Raw genomic sequence first — 25,707 nt, forward strand, 5'->3', positions numbered from 1 at the left:
CTTAAAAAGTGAAATGTAAAGCCATAGTAAAATGTTCTGATCGCTTTCATACTCTATTAGTTCAGTGTTGCTTATTTTAGAGGGGACAGTATCTAAATTGAAATGTGTATTCATTATAGTTGGAATGGTCTCTTTCAACTCTTTTAAAAATCAGTTCATTTAGCTACAAAGACAAAATAAAAAACATTTAAAAGGCTAATAAGCATAGGGCATGTGAGTCTGTTCCTGTTTCTTAACCGACGTTTACTAAAAAAAAAAAAAAGTCTGAGCACTGCCCATAAACTCTGTGTGCGCACACGCGTGTATTTGAGGAACTAGCGGGGGTCTGCTCATTTGTTTGCCCATTGTGAGGCTGTCCAGCACCTTTGTGGGTTTTTTGTTTTTTTTTTTTTGTACCAGGGTGAAGGCCCTGAATGGAGGCCTTGTGCCCTACTTGATTTGAAACCCTCACTGTTCATCTAAAGGGACCTGCAGGGCCCCCAGCAGGAAGTCGGTGTGACAAGTGGAGGTCTGGGATCCGGAAGCAGCGGTGCTGGGGGCAGGGGGGCAGTGCGAGTGGTGCTGGGGGCAGGGGGGCAGTGCGAGTGGTAATCATCTTTCAGCCTCCGCTTTTGTCCCCCACAGCCTAATTGTTACCCTCTGCTGGCAGCCAGATTGAAGAGCTACCCTTTTGGGGGTCCTGGATTGCTTGTGCTCACTGAGGCCTCACCTAACTGTTACCAGATTAAAACCCAGGCAGCTGGGCTTTAACTCTCTTACAAAAGCGTAGTACTGACTGGGCATTATGCATTCCTTTTAGAGGTTAGATATTTTGATGAAGTGTGTGTGTGTGTGTGTGTGTGTGTGTGTGTGTGTGTGTAGCTTTATTTAAAGCCTAGGAGGGTTGCTTGGGAAATGCTGTATTATTGGCATGCTCTTTATTACAGAGCCTGTTTAAAACCAGCACTTGGCTAGTTAAATCTAGTTTGTACAGTTTGTGTACTTTGTAGTACTAGCTATTGGTCCAAAGTTTCTTGGCTTAAGAAGCCATGTAATTTTAAGTGTATACTGTGTGAGAAAGGGGTGGGGCAGTAGAAGCTTTTTATAGGGCTTCAACTAATAAACATTAATTTTTAAAGTAATACTTTGAGAATTTAACAGGAGAAGTAGAACCTGTATATAATGTTTAATACTGACACTGACAGGGAAAGGGAGAAAATTTTGTTTTTAAGTGATATTTTCTGTTCTTTTTTTCTCAGAAACTGGTTCTTCAACTTTCAGTGCCAATTAAGACATGCTATAATAAGTATTTTATATTCTGTCCTGCTGTTTGACTTTGGGGTGTAAATGGTGGTAGAATGTTTAGTAGCTGAGCGTACATAGTTAAACAGCTAGAGATTGGGAATATAGTAAGTTTGGTGTGGTGTGGTATTTGGTTTATATAACAGTATTTCAGCATAATACTGAAACCATGCAGAATACCTCCTGGAAAAGTGTTCAACAGGATGCCAGAAAGGCCATGTTAATGATAAGTTTCTCATACCTCAGCAGGTTTTTTGGGCGTGTTTTGTTTCCCTACTGCTGTTTTATTCTTTATTGTGGTTCTCTGGAAACTATGCCACGTGAACATATGGAATTCTATACATGAATGTTTATTGGTTTTGTAGAAACCCCAGGATACTGTGAGTTTAATAACTATGTTGTTTTGTGGGTTATCGAGAGGACATACTAAAAGTCAGTTGTTAATAAAGTTTTCATTAATTATTTTAACATTTTCAAGATAATATTAAAGGCAGCTCAACCAAAATCAGAATTAAGCAATAGCATGAGCTTTTGGTTTGCTCTGGTTTAAAAGAGAGTTTGATCATTGCTGACCTCCTGCCCCATCTTTTACTGACTGTTACCTTCCTGCAAAACTCAAATACAGTGTTTAGTCTGTATGGTCTCATAATAAATTTAGTTGTGTGTGTGTACGTATATATATATTTAAAATTAAAGAAATGTTTTTGCTCTTGATGATACACTGCTTTGTCTTTTGTTTCTACTTTCGATAAAGTGTTAAATGATAGCTATAACATACTTTTATGTTTGCTTAAATGTAATATCAGTTGATAGTTTGTGATAAGCCTTTGCTTTGTTTTGGTTACAACTCATTGAGATATTTATGAAATACTTTATATTTGTGTTTGTTTAGGACATGTCTCAGGAAGGCTATGGAACTAGGTCTCAACCTCCTTTGGCTCCTGGAAAACCTAACCATGAAGACTTGAATTTAATACAACAAGAAAGACCATCAAGTTTACCAGTAAGACATTAATGTGCTGATTTGGAAATGTAATGCGTTAAAAAAATTTTTTTAAAGAGCTCTTGTTTTTGTTTGTTCTACTTTATATTAAGACTTGGGGAAGAAGTTTCTAGATTTCAGATATATTTGTGATTTATTATTTATTTTTTTAGGGCTTTCTTCTTAAGAGCTGTGTGGTCTTGGATAAGTCCCTTTCATTTGTAGGTATGTCTTAGTCCAGTTGGAAGGTTTATTCAGCAGATGGGTTTTGTGGCAGAAAGGTGTTTCTGTTGTACAGTTTGCTTTGCTTAGCCTGTTGCTTTCTGGTAGTGGTACAGACCAGTGGTGTCCAATGAAAGAGTTAAATGTAAAGAAATTCCCACTTGGCAAAGGATATCAGTGATGAATGAGATAAAGCATCCGGGTGGTAGTTTGAATATCTTCGGGGACTTTATGTATTGAGAAATCACCCAATCCTTTTCTACCTAAAAGAAAGTATTTTCGTTTAAATTCGGCAAAAGCAGTTTCTAGGTGTTTCTACCAGCAAGTACTGTTTGGTGATTGGGCTATATATTGATTAGACTAGTGGCTACATTCTAGGGACTCTTGTTGAGAGGCCCATAAATAGTTCATCTGTTTTTTTAATGAGCAGCCTGATTTAAATGAGGTTTTCCTTATGAACTAAAAGAATACATCTGTGCAAATAAAGTTTTATATTTATTTTCTTGTTAAAATGCTTTGATTTGAAGAATCATTAATATTCCTTAATCTTTATTAAGTTTTCTTTAAGATGGGAGTTCAGGCTAGCCATGATTTTAATTTGAATTTCAAATATTTTACATTAAGATTTATTATATTACTGCTACACATTTGAGAACCAGCATTTGTAAAGAATGTTCTACATGACGTTTGGCATGCGTGGGGCACCCGTTTTTGAGTTACATGTGGCTTTAGAGAAGAAGGTAAGTCATGGCTACCCGGTGTGGAGGATCTTGGAAGCTGATGCCCGTGTTTTTGACAACCTAATTTTTTAGCTTTTATTTCTGTGGTGGGTGAAATTTATTGTGGTCATTTTGTAGTCACATTGGAGTATTTATTGTCTAGTTATTTGGTTTTTGAAGGAATGAGAGAGGTGAAGGATTCTGCGTTTTGTGCTGTAAGCCCTTTTCTTTAGCGGGTGATTCACAGCTTGGTAAGCCTGTAGTTTGTGTGTGCGCATGTGTAGGTGAGCACTGTTGATAATGTAACATTTGCTGAATATTTGGAAATTGGCTTGCGGTTTTAGGAAATTTAAATGGACTCACGGGAAGCAGATGGACAATGAATTCCACTCTTTTTCCCACCAGATTTTTGTTGTTTTTAGAGAAACCCAACTTTGTAGGGTGTGCCTTTGGCTGGCAAAGTGTACTGTTACACATGTTGAAAAATTTGTTATAAACTGATAGACCTTTTATGCAGCTATAAGAAAAGTTTGTGGTGTGTTGCTTTCCTCATGTGCACTTGAACTTTGGAGTCACTCACTAGGCCATGCTTCCTTTCGTGGCTCTGCACTGAGATGGGTGGTTGACATTCAGCTCGCTCTACAGCACAGTTGGGGAAGGAGTGGAATGTGGTCGTCCCAGAAAACTTATTGAAGAGTTCTGCGCTGGGATGGCGCTTTTTAAGTTGATTATTGAAAAGGGGGCTTAAAGTATTTTGGGAACTGAACCGATATATTCATCAATAGTTTAAGTTTTTCTGAATTGTTCTGTTTGTATACATATAATGGCTTGCTTTCTTCCTTAAGTTTTACCATGCCTAATTCCCAAGAGGATCTAAGGCTGTTCATCACATAAATTTTCTTACGAGCTAATAAAAAAAAAAAGAAACACCCCAATTAGTATTTTCTTTCTGTTTTTTAGTATTTTCTGTTTTTGTAACTCACAGGTAAATAAGATGCTGACTGACTCAGTAACATTCAATAATTTTTAGAGAGCAAAAATTTGCAGGTTTTGGGGTGAGTATATGGGTATATCAGTTACTGAATAAAGAACAAACCGTAGGTCAGCTGGTGGACCTAACACACCCCCCCACCCCTGCCGCTAATCTGTGAAGATGAAAATTGGCTTTACTTAAATGCATTTTAGCACGACTTTTCTTTCAACAGGTTTCATTTGTGTAGGAAGTTTCCGTACAGGGTTTACTGATGCGTTTTTAGCTATGTGGATGCTGCGTCAGTATGTTGTTATACACAATTAAGGTAATCACAATTTGGTGGAGAAGTTTTTCGGTATTCTACTTGGCTCTAACATCCGTATGTTTCTAGCGTTACTTCTTTAAGTATTTTAGTTCTCCAGCTTGGTTAAATTGAAACTGTAGGTACCATGAAACTGTATTATATCTGATTTTCCTATTGGGTAGTTTGTAGATTTATGCTGCATTTTTTATTCAAGTGTCAATGATACAAATTTTGTCTTCTTACTTAAAGGCAATCCATCAAATTTGTAACCTCTAGTTTGTTATTCGGAACTAAGGAAATTGTGGGTGTCACCTTTACATTTTAAAAAATGTGGTATAGCGATTCTAATGTATGATTATTAAGCTTTATTTATTGTGTATGTGGCTGTGAAGAAGGAAGCTTCTCCAGTAGTTATTGCTTAATCTTTTTTATTATATTGAAATAGATTTTGTGGTATTTTCTGCATGTGTGATATTTTCTTTAGCATATTTGTTACATGGTTAAATTTCTATTACAAGAAATCAAGATATTTCCAATGTCTTTATGCTAGATCTATACTTTGATTTCTCAGTAAGTTGTCCACTCACTGTTGTTTGAACTGGTGTCTGTCTGTATTTGCATGTCATTAAATTCTTGGTGATCTTCAGTAGCTAAAGCAGTTATGTTCCAACTGACTTAGATCTTCAGATCATCCACAGTAAAGCAAATAACTGATAAATTAATATTTGTCCTCTTGTTGTCTTGGGGCCATGATCAGTGATATTTACTTATCACTTAATTCACTCAGACCTAAGCTTAGAACAGATCTTTCTTAATAATACCCACTTACTGCTCTACCTCTTAATCAAACAGCTTTCCCCCAGTTGATATACATTAGCTGACATACCCTTGATATTACCATTTTTAGCAAATCTTAGCATATAGCAGATATTAAAAGTAGCTTGAAGAACTCTATCTCCTGGGAATAGTATCACTTAAAATTCAAGCACATTCTGTATTTTTTTTCTACCTCTGTTATTGATATGAAATGAAGCCAGCGTTTAAGCAAAATACACTGTGGAGGGCCAAAGAAAAAATGCTATAAATTATTAACTCTTTATCTAATAAACACTGAGTATATCTCAATTTCTATTTTAAAATAACTCCCCAAATATTATTTAATATACTTTTTTTGTTGGGTCTTTTGATGTATTTTCATTGCTTGTGCCATTACTGTTTATCTTTTTATTACACTTATTTTTATAACTGTCTTGACTCCCCTATTAGACGAGGATATTTTTAGAATATTTATTATGTCTTATTCAGTATTTTCCTAATAGATTTTATGTAAAAACTTTTAAACACATTTTTCCTCTAGTATCAGAATTTTCGTTTCACTGCTAAAGGGATTTTTTCCCAAGGTATTGACTTGGTAGCAGTAGAGAGCCTGTGTTCTCCAATGCTGCTGATACTAAAGGACCATATGAGGGTGCTCTCTGCGTTAGCAGGGTGAGGTTTTTGTCAAAACCATTTTCTTTTATTATAAAATGACATTTGAATTTTAACTGGTAACCTTAACTTTCCATAGAAGAACTGGGCACTTTTGGATAACTAAGCTAAAAGTAGTGTGACAAACGTTCTTTTCTTAGTAGCATGAAAACATTCTTTTAATTGTAAAAATAAGTTGACAGGAACAATAATCATAATTTCAGTAAATATGGCACAGATACGTTGTTAATAAAATATTTATAAGCATGTACACAAGGAAGTAAACAAACAAAAGGTTTGATTTTCTTCCTTGATCTAAGCACATAGAGCTTTCTCCTCCAGGGATCTGAAGAGCCGTTCCTTTTCCTCAGGTTAGAGCAAATCTGTTTCATTCTTCCAAGAGGCCTGACACTGGTTTGTGTTTTCAGGTTAGTAGGTCCATTATTCTGTTTACCTAAGATACAGAATGCGATCAGTCACATTCTAATAGCCTTTGAGAAGCCCATCAGGTCATTAAAATCCTCCTTCTGACCCTTTCTTCTTTAAATAGGAAATATCTAAAGAGATCAACATAAAAAGGGATTTTATCTTTCCGAGTTTAGTAAAAAACCCTAAATGATGTGTGGAAAAGTGCTTATGGTACTTCTGTTGAGTTTGCAATTAGAAGGGAATATTGAGGTTTAGATAAAACATATGTTTTTTGGCCCTTTGTGAAAGGAAGGAGGTCGTAAATGCTGGTTGTTCTTTGAAATAGAGGGTGTTAAACAGGATATTGGAAGCCTGAAAGAGGATGGTTGGAAAACTGTTATTACCAGGAATATTCTTTGGGGGTTAGGTGTTAGCAACAGAGCCTACAATGATTTGCCTTTCCTGAAAAAGAATACTCTGTGTGTGTTTGTTTTTTAAATCTTTAATGACACTTACGTTGGATAATGGTAAAAGGTCATGTACTTTGGAAGCATATATGAATATTGATGATATGTTAATAGGGACATTTTAAGTGTGTGCATTTGATAATATAGTTCCTGCGAACAATTGGAAACTATTGGAAAAAGCTAGGTGAAGCGTTTTTTTAACTGGGCTTTGCTTTTAACCAAGTTTTCAACCCAACTAAAAATACAAATTGTTAAAATAATCTCAGCCTGTTAGATGGTGGGTTTTCGCAAAAGTTGAAATCTACCAGGTAAGAATTAGATGTATGGCTGCTGAATGAACTCTTCCAACACTTTTTTTATTTGTATCATGAACTTGATTTAAATGTTTTTCACTAAAAGGTTAAGAAATATAGCTGTCTTCTGTTGCTTGATCCTTCTCAAATCATTCTGAACATTTAAAGAATTATAAGTTAATAAAAGAGAAGTCTGATCTGTTGTCACTTGTTCGCAGTGTTTAAGCATTGCTAATTCCTGTGTGCAGCTAATGACGTAAGCTGTTTATGAGTGTTCTTGAAATGTGAGTCGAGTGCATTGAGTTTGGGAGCTACAGAAGTTGTAGGGAGGGAGCAGCATTTCATGAAAGGGTGCAGGAGGTTCTCTGAAGGATGGTGCTTTGTCAGGTCAAGCATCTGCAGATCCAGTTAATCTGTGGCATAGTTTCAGAAGTGAAGGAGCAGATACATTTTGATATCTTGGTAAAGTTTTAAATGGAACACGTAATAGTTGGCGCTTTTTTTTTTTTTTTTAAACCAAGGATTTACCATATTCCCAAATGTAATTTTAGAAACCGGTCTACTCCATGCGGAGACATCAATTCTTTTTGGATTAAGATTGAGAGAAAGGAAGACCTTACTTGAAAGTCCTAATTTAGAAAAAATGATAGTGACTTTAACAAATGTAATTTCCTAACGTGGATTATTTCTTTAAGATGTGATGTTCTATAATTTTATCCCCTCGAGTGTTTTTGTGATACTGGTAGTCATTTTGAAAATAGAGGATAATTCCTGAACTGGACCAAGGTAAGAAGTAGTAGGAAGTGGGAAAGTAGGTTTCTCCTTCTTTTAAAATAATCTTCCACTTAAATGTTTGTTCTGTAAATGAATACTCAATAAAACCTCACCAGTTTGGATTTCATCCAGGTAAAGCAGGCTAAATATATGGAAAGTTTGAATAAATTAATATTTAAAAAGAACTGGAGTTTGCTTTTAAATAACTGAAATGTTTGTGTGCAAAGTGTTTCTAAATTGAGATCTTCAGTCCTGTTGAAATAAATGGATAATTCTAAATTTATTATAGTGGAGATATTTGCTTAGTGGCAATATGTTATTTTTAAAAAATCCATTTAACTTTTAAAAACGTTTTAACTAAGCATACCCCCTGCAAACTTTTTCACATAATATTCTGAAGATTTCCATTTAAAATATGGGGGAAATGAATTTCAACCCATTTTATGGGACTGTCAATTCTAAAAAAATTAATGAAGGATTACTATAAAAAATAGACACTAGACAAAATTGGAGATGAAGAGAGGCTGAAACATAACTGATTTGCAGGATATTGGTTTTGATAATAGAAGGATAACTATGATCTATAGATGATAAATGAGGCTCATTAAGTAAGGGATGAAAAATGCAGATATTCCTGGCTGATAGAAACGTCAGCATACAGATCGTGTGGTAACAAATTGGGGATGGGAGGATTGTGAAGCAGCTTGCCGCTCTTCAGATGAGCTGTGTGAGGCTATGGAGCCTTCCCTGTGGCCCCCCAGGCTGGGCGCATGCAACTCCCAGGTCTGTCTGCAAATAGTCACAGAACCACACCTGGACACACGGGTGTCTCTGACTGCAGAGCCGTCTCTGCGCACAAAAGGGAGAAAGTAGCATTTGGCTTTAGCATAAAGCACACAAAGCAGTGTGTGCGAAGTTCTCGCGTGGGGTCTCCGGTAGGAGAGTTTGTCAAGCAGTGTGGCTCCTTAAGGTTTTAATTTTAAATTTTTATGCTAGGACGAAAAAATGACTGCTGTTCAGAGGTACCTTTTCTCATTCGAACCTGCTGTTTCTACAAAAGGCAGTTCTCTGCATGTTGAGCTAGAAAGCCTCCTTCCTCCTTTCTTCAGGGTGCCCCTCCTATTCACTGTTATCTAGAAAGGTCAGTGGGCTTTCCCCAGAATATGCAGGTATGGCTCTTGGAAGGGGTTGAATGTGTTTTACTTTGTAATACCCAAGGTAGGTGGGAAATTTCACTTTACAAATTTCCACTTTGTAGGTAACTCAAGGCAGATGTCTATGTAGTATAACATATAATAAGAGATACATAACCAGCAAGAGCTCATAGTAACATGTGTGGACTGGTTAATTGCTTTTATTTTTCTTTTGGACTGGAAGTAACTATTTTTAATATTAACTGTCAGTTTAGGAGAGGAAATAAATATCTGTAGAGAGCAAAACTTTTTATTCTTCCCTCACAATGTAGGATTTTAGAAGTGTCTCTCTTTCTCATCTTTTTCTTTTGCCTTCTCTAAATTGTTGTAAAATAACTGAATGGTCTTGTTTTCCTTTGTTTGGGTCAAGAAATTTTAGCTGAAAATTGTTACTGTGTGAAAGAAGATTATTGACTCAACAAGCCTTCAATTTTCCGTGAATAACACTCCCACCCCCTAGCTTCAGGAACATGCCGTGCATGCATTCTATTTTAAAATACAGACTGTAATTTAAAACAGGCAGTTTGATGCCCCACTGAACTTTGTTTAAGCCTGGAATAAAAGAGGGGAAAAAAGCTTTAAGCTACAAAAAAGTGGCTAAGCTTTCTCAACCACTTTTCTTCATAATGCATTCTATTTAAGAAAAAAAAAAAAAGCTGTCAGGTACTATTGTTGTCTCTTTCCACAGGACCTAAATTTTATCCAATGTTAAATTGTGGTGCGTGCGTCTTGTCACTTTATTTCATTATCAGGCTATGATTTGAATTTTTTAAGTGTTCGGGGTGGTAGTCGTGTATGGTGGAATCTGTGTGCATACATTGTGCATTTTGTCTATGTTCAGTGCATGTGAGAACATTCTAAAATTAAATACATAATTTTTATCATTCACTATTGATAGCTCATTTTCTAGAGTTCTCTTGGTTTAAATAGTACCCAATTATTATTTTTTTTTGTTTTTTGTTTTTTTTAAAGATTTTATTTATTTATTTGACAGAGAGAGAGACAGCCAGCGAGAGAGGGAACACAAGCAGGGGGAGTGGGAGAGGAAGAAGCAGGCTCATAGCGGAGGAGCCTGATGTGGGGCTCGATCCCATAACACTGGGATCACGCCCTGAGCCGAAGGCAGATGCTTAACCGCTGTGCCACCCAGGCACCCCTAAATAGTACCCAATAATTAGACCAGAATAGTAGTAAATAATATGTTTAAATATCTATATCAGATCATTATAAAATGATTAGTTGGAAGTAGTTTATCTTACTTGCCCCCCCCCCCTTTCTTTCCTCCTCACAAAAAGAAAATGGGCAGCTTAGAATGACTTGTATGGAAGGAAGATGACTTTATTCTGAAAAAGTAATATTTTTGATCTGGACACCTGTGCTAATGGTGACGCTGAAGACAAACAGGCTTGGGTCTCAGCTAAGATTCTGGCTCATGCATGCCCTTCAGTAGTAGCTCCTGTATGGTTCCAGTAATGGCTTCCCTCCCATTTTTGGGCGCCGTTTACTTTTGAACATATTTACGGATTTGGGGTTGCCCAATCGAGTCAATAGCTTTATTGCACAGGTCATGGCAGAGCCAAGGGCCTTCTTGTGGACTCGATGTGCAACATCTTGAGACTGCAGAGCTCTCCCTCTCCCCACTGGGGGATCAGTTTGGCAGTCTGAGGTCTTCGAGTATCGGGGAGTTTCGGGAGAAGGAGAAAAATTCATGTGAAACGTTGAGAAGTACATATACCAGGTGTCTCTATGACCACCTGGTAAAGTGGGAGGTAGGAACAAGAAACAAGGAAGCTGCAGGACAACGCCGTCTTACCTTAGTAATGCAAAGTTTAATGCCTTTTCCCACTAGATCGATGGGAACCCGGTGGAGACGGTCCTCTGAACCACAATAATAAGCAGTGGGTTTAATTTCATGCCAGTGGAAGGAAGACCCTCATGGTCTCTCTCTGAGGCCTCCACTCACTTTGACACTCCAGGTTTACATTTGTGTCCTAGAAAGTAACTGAGTAAGCACTGTGTGCTTTTTAAACTGAGATTTACCACAAATGGAAATATTAGCAATCCAAGAACATGGAAACCACCATTTGTTCTCGATGAACCCAAGTCAGTTTCATGAAAAATGTCTCCTGCATTTCTATATTTTGTGTTTTCTTTCTCTCCTTCCTCCCTCCTTCCTTCCTGTCTTTGGGGCTCCCTGGTTTGATCTGGGTAGCATAGTATGTTGCAAGTCTTCCTTTTACCTGTTATTTTAGCCCTCTCTCTGTCAAAGCACAGAATGGTGTCCATGGACACAGTGGCACGCAGGCTGTGCCTGATCCACCGGTAATGTCTTCTCTGAAAGTAGGCCAGCATGCGTGAGCACAGCAGTGTCCCGCCCCCGTCTGAGACTTACACCCCGATGCTGATCCTTTTTTGTTTTTTCCCCCAGAAATTTCTCATGTAAGAAGGGATCTTCCTCAGTCTTTATTTCTCTCATGGGTACCGGTAGTTGAGAAGTGCAATGATCTGGTTAACACCTCCTAATGACCCTAAAAGGATGTGGTCCGTTTTTTGTAATTACCTGTATCTGGAGGAAGTTTGGCTTCAAAATAATAATTATGTATAATAATTTATTGGACACCGTTTTTTAAAGTCTTGTTTTATGTAAGTAAAAATTTCAGTTAACCGACGCTGGAAACTGCTAGTAAAAGGAGAACAGCTGTGCCCAGAGTAAGGGTGGGTCTTCGTATCATAGGTGTGAGTTGCATGCACTTTAAAGTCATGCACTTCCTGACATCTGTTTTGTCTGCTCAAAACCAGATCCCCCCCATCCCCATTTCTTCCATTTTTGGGAGTCTGGTACTTTCAGGTAACCAAGACAAGTGAATTGTTCCCTGCCTTTTATTTATGCAAAGCCTTTATTTTCAAAATGCCTTTATTACCACTGGAGGCAGGGAGACAGCTTTAGAGGCTAGTGTATTATCTCACTAATGAGGTTAAGTCAGATTATTAAAAAGTGTTGGCAGTGAGAATGCAGAGGGAGAAAACTGTTGAAATAAAGGGAGGGATGAATGGTAGACGCTTTTAAGGTTTTTAAGCTGAGTGGCCAGGAGATGCGTGTTGGTATTGATGACAAACAGGGAAGTGGTGGCGGGAATTGGTTTGGGGAGAAGAGAATACCCAGAGATTTTATGAGATTAAAAAGCAAATCCTGAATAAATTTGCTTGAATTCTACAACTCCTAAAAAAAAGCATTTCATCTTCGTTACCAATGTCTTATTTTTTGTATAGTTCTTTATATAAGAGATAAAACATTGCCATAAATAGGAACTGATGTTGAAAGAATGGTAGCAGTGGCTATAACTTTACATTTCGTGTACGTTCTTGGAGATGATTTGAAGAATATTGGAGCAGAGTTTGCATGAACAGCTCAGCAGATCGTACCAGAGCATTTCCAACTATAACATGGAGTAAGATAGGAGTGCAATCTCAAAAATAAATGAAACTAGATATAATTCAGTTATGATTCATGGCTGGTCCCTTTGTCTTTGCTTGTAGGCTAGTCCAGTAAGTTTATATCCTAATCTGTTCCTTTCCTTGGGTAGGGACAGGTTACTTCATATTGCTTTGTCTGGCTTCCTTTGGAATGATTTAGACTTCATTCTTGTTGCAATTCATTTTGGAGAAACATTCCTTCATTTCATTTATCTCATTGTAATTTCTCCTTTTCTGACACTTATTTTGAGTGTGTACTTTGGTGAGCCTAGTATACAAATGTAATGGTTTTTTTTGCTTGTTTGTTTTTCTCTTTTGAGGGTATGTGACAGTGGGAGGGGGCAGGGGAACCTAGTTTTCACATGCTATTTTTGAAAGATGTTCTCTTTTATTTTGTAGAAATAGTTACCCCTTTGAATACCTTGAGTTTCTGTGATACATTTAAATCCCAGCAGAGTAGAAATAGGGCCTTAGGGAGATTACCATGAGCTCAGAACAGTTTTCTCTTTGCTTTTGTTTTGTTTTGTCTTTTAAATCAAACCCCTTCCTACTTTTCTCTTTTCAGTGTTTAAAGCACTGTCATTTCACTTCCTATATAAAGATAGAGCCAAAGGTTTAATATTAATGAGTTATTAAAATGTGTGTATTTTTACGTAATTTGATTCAGATTTTTTAAAGCTGTAATTCCCAGATGTGAAAATAAAGAATCCACAAGGGCAGGAGACTTGACTCAAGGTTCCGGCAGTGGTGGAGGTACGGTGAAGGTGTAGCTCCCTCCCGTATAGCAGCTGTCTGCTCACACCTGCTCCACAGCACACCTGAGTGTCCTTCAGCTCCAGTCGTCAAACCTAAGACCTTCTCTCTTTTTAAATACTCTTTTGCCAGTTTTGATTAAAATTATGAGTGTCCTTGAATAAATACGAATATGTTCGAATTTTCCCAAGTGTTTCTGCTTTTTTATAGTTACATTTATGCTTTTCCTTAGCTAGTGTGCCTAAATGTTGACATCCTTGATCAATGCACAAGATTTCACTTTACACCGAAAAATTCAATTACATTTAACAGTCATTTATTGATTGCCTCCTGTGTTTGAGATTTTATGTTAGATGTAGGAATAACATAAAAATAAAATTTAGGGTAGCTTATTATCAGTGTTCTTTCCTGTAAGACGTTCAGCAGTAAGAAATCAACAAGAAAACATACCTATATTCAGAATGCCCGTTATTTAAAATACTTTAATATAGCTTCTCCTTTTCTCTTCAGAGAACCATCTATAAAATCTGCGAAATTTACTGTTAGCATGTGTAATAGCCCAGAAATGTTTTGCCATTCTGTGGAAGTTGGGGTATTTGAAAAGGTAAGAGCAGTGATGGCTGTATCAGAATGATGTGAGCCTGCTGTGCAAGGCGCTCGGGGGCGTTCTCCGTGGATTGGCGGTGCTCCTCGTGTTGGGGGGAGAACACCACTACCACACACTCGTGAACACCTGGGGTGGGAGAGGAAAGAGTCCGTTGGCTTTCTTCAGTGATTTCATGAGGGATTTTATTTTTACTACTTTTTTTCTGACTTAACTGTGCACTTTCTACTTTTATAAGGATGAAAACAAGTTATTAAAATTCTAGCCATCTTTGATAAAATTCTGGCCCTTTTTTGGGGTATCAGATTTTAAAAAGTGTACTGAATATGTACATTACGGTTCACAAAGCACATTCACACATACTTCAGTTTAGTTTTATTGCCTTGATGCTTCACCTTTACGCCTCCGAATTACGTGAGCTACAACGTATGTAAACCTCTTGTGTAGTACTTGCCTTATAGGTAAGCGCTCAATAAATTGTCAATTTCTGACCTTTGTTTGCCCCTCCTCCTCTTCTGAAACTACTTAGCTGCCAGGGCCTGTTAGGGTTGCTAGTCTTCCAGACTTCCCTGAGATTCAGCTTTCCTTTCCTCTGGATGAAGAGCCCTGGCACGGAGACTTTGTAGAGTCACTGCAGTTATACAGCTGACTCTTGGCTAAAACTTTATCTCATTGACTGCTGGCCTGTGATTCCACTCCTGGACCTCCGGGTACTGCGGACCTCTTCTGATGGAGTATGTTGGTGTGAATACCACTGGGATTCTTCTGCATTCGTTTTGATTTTGTATTCTTCTTTTTTATTTGCCGCTAACAGAAGAACACGTGTATGTGAACACTGTATTAAATCCGTTGTAATTCGAAACAATACTAATCGGTCCTCCCAACATTATTGTCAAAGTTGTGTAGGTAACTAAATGAATGGCCGCAGTGATTGGAGTTTACTTTTCCATGCTCTTTCTAGCTCGTGGTATTATCAGTGAGTGGCAAAATCACCTAGAAGAAGAGAGAGAAAAGAGAAAAAGAAGATGTAAGGAAAGGCTCAGATAGAAATCTACCTTGCTTTCAGTGAAGTCTGCCTTAGATAAACTCCTTAGATTTTGCAAAGGGTTTTCAGATTTCTGAGATAGATAACCATATGAACCCTACTGGTTGTCCAGGAATAACCAGCTGTGACTGGTAACACATCTTTAGTGGGAGACGAGACTGAAGGTGGTGAATCAGGTAAAATACCTTAAGATACCTCCTAAGTCAATACATTTCTCACTCTGTCTCTGTCTCTATAATACATACACATAGGAGAGGAAAGGGGAGGGATCAAGGGGACCGTGCATAAATAATTATATTCATATAGGAGACACACCTTTGGGAATTCTCTGCCTTTTTTCATCCCAGTTGATCAGATGACAGTTAGTAATGTTATTGCGAGTCAGTTGGTGTTTTGCAAGTGGGAACACTTTGGAAGTATCATGTTTTTTTAGGACCGTTCTTTCAGACAGTTGGCTTTGTTCATGTTTAAACTATTCTTTCCAAATAGGGAACTTCTGCAAATGCTCATTTAATAAGCCCAGCATAGTTAGCTAGCAGTGGTAGCTAGTGAAAAGGTACCTGGACAAATTACAGAGGAAATGAATATTACTTAACAGTTGTAAATAGATTAATATATTTTACTTCTTCCAACCTTTTTATTGACTGTCCCATCATGTCCCTTGTATACAATACTCACCATCACCAGTTTTACTTTTGAATTTACTTATAAACCCAATTTTTTACCAAAACAACAAACTTATGTGAAATTTAATAGAATTCATTTTGTAGCCTCTCTGTTTGAAGTTTTTATACTGTGGCATTCTAATAAAAAGTATGACCCAGATACTGTATAACTTAATGATTAAAATTTAAGACTGTACCTTTCTTCATCTATAAAAGTGTTTAAAAACATCTTGGAAAAAGCATTCTTCTTCCAACATGTGTCCCTATGAATTATAAATAAATTTATTTTTAAATATACTAATGGCCACTTTTAACTGAAAGAGTCCTGTTGTGACAGAACATTCTCATCTCCTGTGATGTTTTTACATAGAATTTATAACCTGTGTGTTTCTAAGTAGGAATTCAGCTGACCTACAGTAAAACATTTGTATAAACCGAGACTACTCAAAGAGGAATACAAATTAAAAAAAAAATGTTTAAAAAAAGGAGAAGCAAACAAACCATGATAATGCAGTTACGATGAATCAGTATTAAATTTAAGGCTGCAGGGCGCCTGGCTGCCTCAGTTGGTGGAACGTGTAATTTTTGATCTCGGGGTTGTGAGTTCGAGCCTAATGTTGGGTATCAAGATTACTTAAAATCCTAAAGAAAAGGAAAAAAAACATTAAGGCTTCATTCCTGACTATCTAGATAGAATGGGGAAAATGAGTTTGCATAATTATTAACATAAAGTGAAACCATCATTTCTTAAGGATGGAATATCGTGTTTATTACTTTGTAAAAGAAATAGTCTGTAAAGGAACATATACGGTGCTCCTGTGAAAAACGTGAATAATGAGGCCAAAATAAGGGCTTTCTGGTGTGTTTTTTTTTTTATAGTGTTAAAGAAGTTTTTTCATTTTATTTGAGATGATTATCATGAGCCTAAGTTTGGCATCCTGTCACATAAATGAATGAATGATTAGCTGTATTTTCTGTAACTTGCTTAACTATCACAATTATAAATCCAGCAACTGTCCAAAGGAGTAGCTTATCGAGCCCATTTTCATTTCAGAGTATAATTCTTGAAAATAATAATTTTGTAAGCATAAAATATGTATTAGAATGAAAAGTCATTTAATAAAGAAATAGTTTAATGGTGAAGAGGGTATTTTTCATAGACTTTTCTCTGTTTTGAGGGATAGGTGGCATTTTGTTTTGTAACTTGGCATTTTTCTGTTGTATGTTTTTCTGGGAGAAGATTGCTAATCTTTGAGTTACAAGATTTGGACTCAAGATTAATTGGTTAGTCTGGTGATGGCCTAAATTTTACAATGCAAACATTCCATTAATGACTTAGTACCATTACAGTTTGTATCTTGTGGCAAAACTTAGTGGTATTTTGTTTAGTTTTGTTTTTGTTTTTGTTTTTGTTTGGGTGGGGGGTGTACCTGTTGACTTGAGTACATTATAAAATAGGAGATGTGTTCTTCAGGATGAAAAAGATAAAATCCAAAATTTCTCTAGCTCCTTCAGAGTTTTAGTGGGAGGAATGCTGAAGCTGGTGTGATTCCCCCACTTACACCCCCAGGACTGACTATGGAAGAATCTTGTGCTGTGTGTTGGTTGCTCTGCCTTATACTTTAGGAAGAGTGGGTGTGCTGAGCAAGCAAGCCAGTGACCCACCCGGGAGGGGGTAAGAATCTTGACTGGAGAGTGTTGATTTGAATCCACAACTATCTTTGGCTCTTGGCCATTCATCAACCTTTAGGGAGAAGGGAACAGGGGTCTGTTGATCATATCTGTTGGAAAGGGGCAGCTGAATCATGTTCCTGTTATTGTGAGGGAGTTGGACTTTTTTGAGTCTCAAACCGTATGACAGAATTCAACAAAAAGATAATTTAACATACATTTACTCTTACAGAGCAAAACATTCTAGGAAAACTACCTCTGTTCGTTTGTTGGCCGGTCTTGTCATTTATAACTTCCTTTCAGTAAAAAGGGCCTAGTATGATAAATTCCTACTTGCAGAGACTCTTCAGGAGGACTTGAACTCCAGTGTTAATTCTGCTGTATCTCATTACCTCTAGGAAAGCTACTTGCTCAAGATTTTGTGGCTCTCTCAGCTGTAGAGCTTGTGCTTTTAAAACCTGTACAGCTACAAAATCATGAATCCGCAATGTCTGCGTCAGCTTTATTTATTTATGTGGGTTTTTTTTTTTTAATCACACAAAAAACCCTGTAAATTGGAAAATTGTTTCCCTTCAGAGGGCTTAAAAAAGACCTTGAGTTTGTTGGGATTAGATTGGGTGGCAGAAGGGGTAGCTGCTCTCCTGGAGCCGGCGTGCACAAATCGATTCTGCTCCCTTAGCTGCCTGCTTGTGCTTACAACAATTTCTGACAAATGCTGGAGTTTCACAAATGTAGGAGTAGCAGTTATAGAGGTGGTTTTGCAAGTCCCTTGGAACAGCCCTGCACATCTTCAGTCACTCTTAATTTGAATGAGAAAGGGGATGGTAGAAGCTATTTTTATTTTCCCCTGGGAGCAAGAGAAAAGAAGGCGGAACTCTGTACCGTGTAATTTTAAAAAAGAAAAAAAATCGGATTCCATTGAGATTCTTTCTTGTTTACTTTTTGTTTTACTCTTGCTGTCTCCCAGTGTGTTTGACTAATATAAGTCTTCCCCCAGGAATATGAGAATATGTGGTACAGTCCGCCTCATAACCTTCCTGGATATTTTTATAATTTATCATCAGCTGACACCGCCTGGGTAGAATATTCTTACCACTCCCTCTGGCTGCTGGAAGTCTGAAATTACATCTTTGTCTTTGAAGTCAGGCATACTGTTAGCGTTGCTATGGTGACAGGGTGGGTAATGGCGTCCACAGACAGGAGATTGGTATTTAGCGTTTAAACGCTGCTGTGCACAAGGCCTTGATTTTGAGAGTGGTTACTGAACTATTCCCTTTTAGTAAATGTTTAAAAATTACATTTTTACATGGTCTTACTAGATTAATAGTCATGGTTTATTTCATTTTAACTGCAAGGATAAAAGCATTATTCCATTAAATGGGTAGCTTTTTTTCTCTTTTGGTTTATGCATTATTAACACAGGCTTTCCTGTTTTGCTTGTAACATTTTATAGGCTTTTTCAAACACGCAGTCAGATTTGCTCTGTTGCTTCTTTATTTTTTGGTCTTAACCCATTATCTGCTTGATCTTGCATGATTTCAGAGGAGACAAAGTTCAAAGGAACTAAGCTTTAAAATATTAAAAATGAAGAGAGGGAGGGTGAGTGTGTGTGTGTGTTACTCTGTATGTGATAATGTTGATTGGCCAGTCTTTCCCCATGAACTGCAGCAATAACTTTCTTTTTAAATGTTTCTTTTGTTTCAGGTTTCTTTTTAGCCCCTCTCCTGTACTATACCTTCACATAGGAGGTGAAAGGAAAGATTATTTACAGTTGTGGGGAACTGTGGGACGTTTTGAAAAGATTTTATGTGACTTTTTTAAAAACTATTTTACTTATTTATTTGAGAGAGAGAGTGAGGGGGTGGAGAGGATCAGAGGGAGAGGGACAAGCAAACTCCCCACTAAGCATGAAGCCCAACGCTGGGCTAGATCCCAGGACCCTGAGATTATGACCTGAGCTGAAACCAGGAGTTGGATGCTTAACTGACTGAGCTATCCAAGTTCCCTAGTTAATGTAACTTTTGAAGTAATATTCTCTCAATTCAATCTGTTTGGTCTGAGACCACTTATATTACATATGATTTGTTGATTCTTGATTATTTTGTCATTAGAATAATGGTGACTCTTAAAAGTTCATATAGTATATACATATCCCTCCCTACCCTATATATGAACAGCTTCTAGAATATCATTTTGGATGCCTCATAACATGGAACTTACTGCTTCATAAAGTATTTGTTAGGAAATTCTTCCTTGGATTAACTTGAAATGCTTTCTTGGATTTGGGTTCTACTTCTGCCTTCTTAAACCACGTGAGATAAACCGAAATCCCTTGTTTCTATCATGACTGTTCAGCTATTTGAAGATGGTCTTCATTTTAGCTGCGTTTTCACTAGGCTGATTAGTTCCTTTATATTCCCCATTATGTGGTTTCAAGTCTGTCCCCACCCTACTCTTAATTATTTGATGAAGTTCATTTTGTGTAAGTGCCTCCAAATAGGAATCTCTAACTGAATACTCTGCTGGAGTATTCAGTCGGCCACCACCTTTTTTCTGGATTGTCATGATGGGAGGGGCTGAGTATCGGAACCCCATCCCACTCTGGCCCTGTGATGGGAGGTGCAGGTGCATGTCTCATCTATCCTATACTTGAACCTAAGTAATTTTCGCATTTACCCTTACTGAGCATTTTCGGTCATTGTTCAAGCCTGCTAACATGTATTTGGATCCCAAATCTAGCATCTGTTGTATTTAATATGATTTCTACCTTTGTGTCATCTGTAAATTCATACCTTATAATAATTCTTAATATGAACAAATTAAAAAGACTAAATGCAGAACTTTTTGACATTTTGGTTGTTGCCATTCATCCAGGTATGGTATTCTAGAACTTCTGTGTGTTCTAGGCTGTACATTACATATTAACCATAACACCATCCTAAAAGACTTAGCCAGAAGCTGGGTGGGAATCCAGAACAGTCAGGACTACCATCGTGTTATACATATAAAGGCTGTGTAATATTGAAAGTTGTATATATAATTTGTTATTGAGATAATTTTGTCTTTACCAAACCTAAGTTTTCTGCCTGAGAGATGAAAATTGATTTTGTAAGCCAGTTCATATTGCTGCATCAAGTGATATGCACTGACTTCTTTCCTGTAACCAGGAGGAAGAGCCAAAATAAACATCAAGAAAAGAAAGAACCTGTGCCTATCCCCAGAGGGGCCCTGGAAGCAGAGCCTGAGTGTCATGGTCCAAGGCCGATGATAGTCCCTCCGGTTTTGCGATCTTTGAAATGAAGTGGTCCTGTTTGAGGGGACTAAAATTTCAGTGAACGAGACTGTTGGTCACGGAAGCCCATGGCCTATTTGGTCAGGATGGTTAGTGGAGAGAGCAGGGTGTGTGTGTGTGTGTGTGTGTGTCCCTGTCCCCGTCCCTGGGGGGGGGGGGTCTTCCTCTACATCTTCCTTATTTCTCTGTATTCACCTGTGTATCTGACACATGCCCTGTGTTTTACTTTCCATTACAAATTATCTAGGACTGAGGGAGCACTGGATACTAGGGAAGTTAAACTGGCGTAATCTTTTCTAGGGGTAAGCTAGTTCCCTTGGGGAAGACATGCACTGGGGGCTTGCTACTGGGGAGGGGGGCAGGGGACCTGCTTCTGCAGAACCTGCTAGCTTTGCCTCCTCGCTCACCACGGCCTGTGGGAGCGGAGGGAAGCATAAACCTAGCGAGTCACTCGGAAAAAAAAAAAAAAAGACATCTTTTTTGGTTGGGTCCTAGGTCTCTTCATGTATGCATGGAGAGTAGGCACACAATTTTTGCCTGTATTAAGCCACTTCTCCCCTCCCCAACCCTACATCTTCTCTCTCTGCAGAAGCCAGGGCTCCATTTCTGGACATAGCTACTTGAGAGGCAGAATGCTTACAAATTAAAAATTTGACAATAAGTTTTATAGACTGGGAAAAAAATGCTTTAGACCAGTGCTGGTTCATAGAGTAACAGGTGGGAAATAATGCTCTAGAAATGGTCTCTAGGGACAGTATTTTCCGTCCTCATTTGTATGCTCTTTATGACTGATGGCCATGCAAGCTACTCTAATTGACCAGCAGTTTTGGCTTGAATCAGGGTGAGGAATGGGCATGTTCTCACTCTACTAAACCTCTTACTGAGATTTTCATTAAGTGAATTCTGTATCTCCCCTCAAAAGGACAACTATATGAGTGAATTTGGCAGCTGAATATTGTCCAGTTTGCAGTATTTGTAACAGAAAGTGTGTTACAAAGACTTTTTAGATATTCTAGATCTGCACTGTCCAACAGAATTTTCTGCAATGATTAAAATATCCCATATCTGTGTCATATAGTATGTTAGCCACTTGCCATATGTTGCTATATAGCACTTGAAATATGGCTGGTGTGAGGAACTGAATTTTGAATTTTAATTAAATTTAAAATAGCCACATGTAGCTAATGGCTTCCATATTGGACAGTGCATTTCTAGCTTATGGGTCCTGTAGTCTTGTTTTTACTATGGAGTGGATTTTGGTAAAATAACAGTGTGCTCGTTCACATTCAGGCTTTTAGTGCATTCTGAACTAGCATTGAAATCTAACTTCTTCATACACGTGTGCAGGAGATTACAGGTACAAATAAATTTTAGGTGTAGAGTAATCGCTTGCAGGGTTTTGGTGTATAGATTGAAAACCGAGATTTCGGGAGTAAGGTAATTGTACCTGTAGTGAACGATTGCTGTGTGCTTGAGTGATGTTTCAAAAGTAGAAGGCTGAAGTGCTTACATGTCTTTCTCCTTGCCTATTTATCTGTTCTTTGAATTATCTGTATTTAGTAGAAATAGTTATCGCAGAGGTGGTTACCTTTAGGATGTCTTCTGGATGCACCCACTTCCCTTCCACATGCACACCAGTATCAAGGTCAGCTTCAGCTGTGTGGAGTCCAGGCCCCTGGGCACGGGCTGTAGGTCAAGCAGCAGTATGACCCACGGGGAGCAGAGTGTGTCATGTGGAGTTCCAGGATTCTGCCTACCTGGACCACTGGGCAGGTTTCGGAGTGTAAAATGTCTTAAGGTCTATGCATTTGGCATTGTTTTCAGAACTTAGGTGTCATATCTGAGAAGTAGCCTGGGGTTCAGCCTATGGTGTTAAAAATAGTTCCTGTGAATGTATACAGATGATGTCTGTTGATATTTAGGATATTTTTCCTTCTCTTTAATTGCAAAGGACATCAAGACCTGTGTTCTCTCCTGAGTCTCTGATAATTTCCTATTTACAGTGTGAGAATAGTGGCAATTTCAGGGCAGCCTAAGAATTTTCCGACTCTGACTTTTTAGGGCCGAGTCCCTCCTTTGTTAGGTGAGGAGATGGTGATGCAGTGAAACCCTGGTGTTGAGTTCCTCTTGCCGCCCCTCTCCAGTCCCCTAACAACTGGATTTCTTATTCTGTTAGGGAATTTGCATATGGCACTGCCTTCCCCTTTACTTAAGCGCAGCCACTTCATTCACTATTTTAGTGCTCTGCATGTCTAGAGTTTTCATAAGCACTATACTTTACATTTAAAATAATGTAGTTGGGTAGTTTGAATACTATGTTCCAGGATTTCTGATTCACTTGTCACCACCTTCAAAACTCGGCTTTTGCTGGTTGTCTACATTCATTTCGCTAAACACTACATTTAACGGCCATGGGCCATGGTACAGCCCATGTGTTATAGCTGTTTCCTGATAGCAGAAGGTTAAAGAGTGACTTTTTTTTTGAGGTCATTATCCCATTCCTAGGAGCATCTTTTTTTTTTTTTTTAAAGATTTTATTTATTTATTTGACAGAGATAGAGACAACCAGCGAGAGAGGGAACACAAGCAGGGGGAGTGGGAGAGGAAGAAGCAGGCTCCTAGCGGAGGAGCCTGATGTGGGGCTCGATCCCATAACACCGGGATCACGCCCTGAGCCGAAGGCAGACGCTTAACCACTGTGCCACCCAGGCGCCCCCATCTTTTTATTTTTAAACCCAACCCCACTTAAAGAGGCGGAAAAACCCTAGGAATGAGTAATAATAATTTTCTCAATATTTGTTTGATTCTGTGGCAGTAACGTACACTTCAGCATCAAAAGGAGATGGCTGGGTTATTGTTGCTCGTTGCTCTTACACATTCAGTCTGTAAAGCTAATTTGTTTTATTTATGACGGGAGAAGGGGAATATACGAATTCATTTTACTAAGCAGTTCTTGAGTTTTTGTAGTGTGCTATTATGACGGATGCATTCTTACTTAGTTTGAGGAAAGAAGAAGAAATACAGAATCCCTGAGATTATGCAGCACTTTTCAGCAAATACATTTTGTGGTGGTATATATATTTGTTGTGGGGTATTTAAATATTCTCCAAATGTCTTTAGTATTTCTTTTGAATAATAACTTTTTAATTACAGTCCGGTTTTCTCTTTCCTCTTTTGAGAAGTAATAGTCACCCCCCCCCTTTCCCCTTGTGGGAAAAGTCAGTAATCTGGGTAATTTCTATTAAAAAAGCTCTAAAAAACCAAGGAGTGATTGTAGACTACTTAATGAAGCAAAGCATGAAAGATGCTGAGGACGGGAGTGATAGGGCGTGAGTTCACTAGTGAAGCCACTTACTTTTAAAGGTAAGGAAAAATAAAAAAGCCCCCCCTCTTTCTTCCAACCTGGTTGTTATCTGGAAGTTTCAGTGAAGTAAAATCCATAACTACTTATATACGTGCTTCAAACTAAACACAAAACCCCAGAGACTATTTATCACACTTTTGTTAATAAGATTATGGGACTTGCATAGGAAAGATACTGTGCAAAACAGAATTCTTTCCTGTGTTAGTGAGAATAGTTGGTTTGTGTTCTTTTTAATGATTGGGTCTCATATTCTGCTTCTTAGTCAGTGAAGGGTGAAAGAAAATGACCATTCGTTCATCCTGTTGGATGTCTTGCCTAATCTAAATTGTTTGTTGTTACATTGTGTAGGTTTTGTTCTTAAAACCTCTTAAAAAGATGGATGTGATGTCTTATTTCTCAAGATATTTTCAATAAAATCTTAGCAATTTACTAAAATTTTATGAGAAGTCTTTAGAAAAAAAAGTATAACAGAGTTGAGTCGACTCCTTCATCTGAGTCATTCCTTTTTTTAAAAAAATATTTCAGCCATTTAAAAACTATGAATTCATCCTCACTCCACCGCCCAGTAAATAAATAAGTAATATTTAAAGCTTTAGATTTCTCCCGCTAGTTTTCTTTTGTGCATGGTTTAGTTGGGTGAGATCGGCATGAGCACTGTGAAAAGTGGGAAGTGATTTAACATACCTTTGAGGCATTTGGCCATAAAGATTTGGTTTCTGCCAAGAAAGCACTAAGGTAAGAACTTGCTGTGAGGGCGTGGTGGGGTGGGCTGGGGGGCAGTGTGAATGCTGCTCTCTGCTTGGCTCTCAGCAGCTCTTTGTTAGGTCACTTTGGGTTGTTAGGAAGCGCATTTCGTTTTTCTTAGATCAGGACGGGAACAGTACCTTCTGAATGAGTGAAGTTGAAGTGCCGCTCTTGCCCCCCTCCCCCGTGCCCTTCTGTAATCCATTTCTGGAAGTCGAGAATTTTGTGCACCATGTGTCTTTCTCTGGTTTGCTCAGTGGCTACCCTAGCATACTGCTTAAATTTTCATTGAGAATCGTCTTTAAGATCATGCACGTCTTGATTTAACTGAGAACATTATGTTCACCCTAAACTATTATGATTTTTTAAAGGCAGTTGTTCATTTTTCTTTACAATTCCTAAATTTGTTTGCTTAAAAATTAAACAAACAACATTTCTGCTATCTGGTGGGGAATTGGGCTTTGTACAAAATGTGTGATGTGGCATCTGTTTGTATGACAGATGTCCTTTATTGACTCATAGTAAGTTCCCCTGTGCATTGATATAATGGAATTATTGTTCTTAAAATAATTTATCCTAATTTATAGTAAACTAAAATTATATTTTCATTTTATAATTATATTATTGCAACCAGTAAGAAATAATGTGCATAAACCTTGTTTTATTGACAAAGTATTGCCCTTAAAAGTACTATTTTTGTTCATGAGCAAATGTAATTCGTTTATATGGGTTTGGGTGTGCATTCCTTCCAGTCTGTTTCCCTAGAGCAGCTATTTACTAAGGCCTGAAAAATTAAGGCAATTTCACTTCTACTCTTTGTGTTTATTTTTTATGGACATACAGGGCAGTTGTCAAATGGGGGTGAACCCAAATTATTCTCTAAGAATAAAAAGAAAAACCCAGCCTAGTAAACAAGAATCAGGATTTGGATTTCGCAAAGTTACAGGGTTTTAGAATCATAAGCACGAAACGCTTTCCTGTATTTTTTAAGACGTGAATTTAGAGAGGTGAT

General features: G+C 37.9%; 1 protein-coding gene across 6 annotated transcripts in view; it reads left to right on the forward strand.

Annotated features, from left to right (window-relative positions):
• Positions 1–25,707, forward strand: part of ARID1B (AT-rich interaction domain 1B) — a 383,300-nt gene that overhangs the window by 102,844 nt on the left and 254,749 nt on the right. For all 6 annotated transcript variants that reach the window (XM_034669369.1, XM_034669370.1, XM_034669374.1 and 3 more), the window contains exon 3: positions 2,174–2,284. In XM_034669369.1, the coding sequence (XP_034525260.1) occupies positions 2,174–2,284 (111 nt within the window). The remainder of the gene's footprint in view (positions 1–2,173; positions 2,285–25,707) is intronic.

The sequence above is a fragment of the Ailuropoda melanoleuca genome, chromosome 10, assembly GCF_002007445.2.
Source record: "Ailuropoda melanoleuca isolate Jingjing chromosome 10, ASM200744v2, whole genome shotgun sequence".
In the NCBI taxonomy this organism is placed as follows: domain Eukaryota; kingdom Metazoa; phylum Chordata; class Mammalia; order Carnivora; family Ursidae; genus Ailuropoda; species Ailuropoda melanoleuca.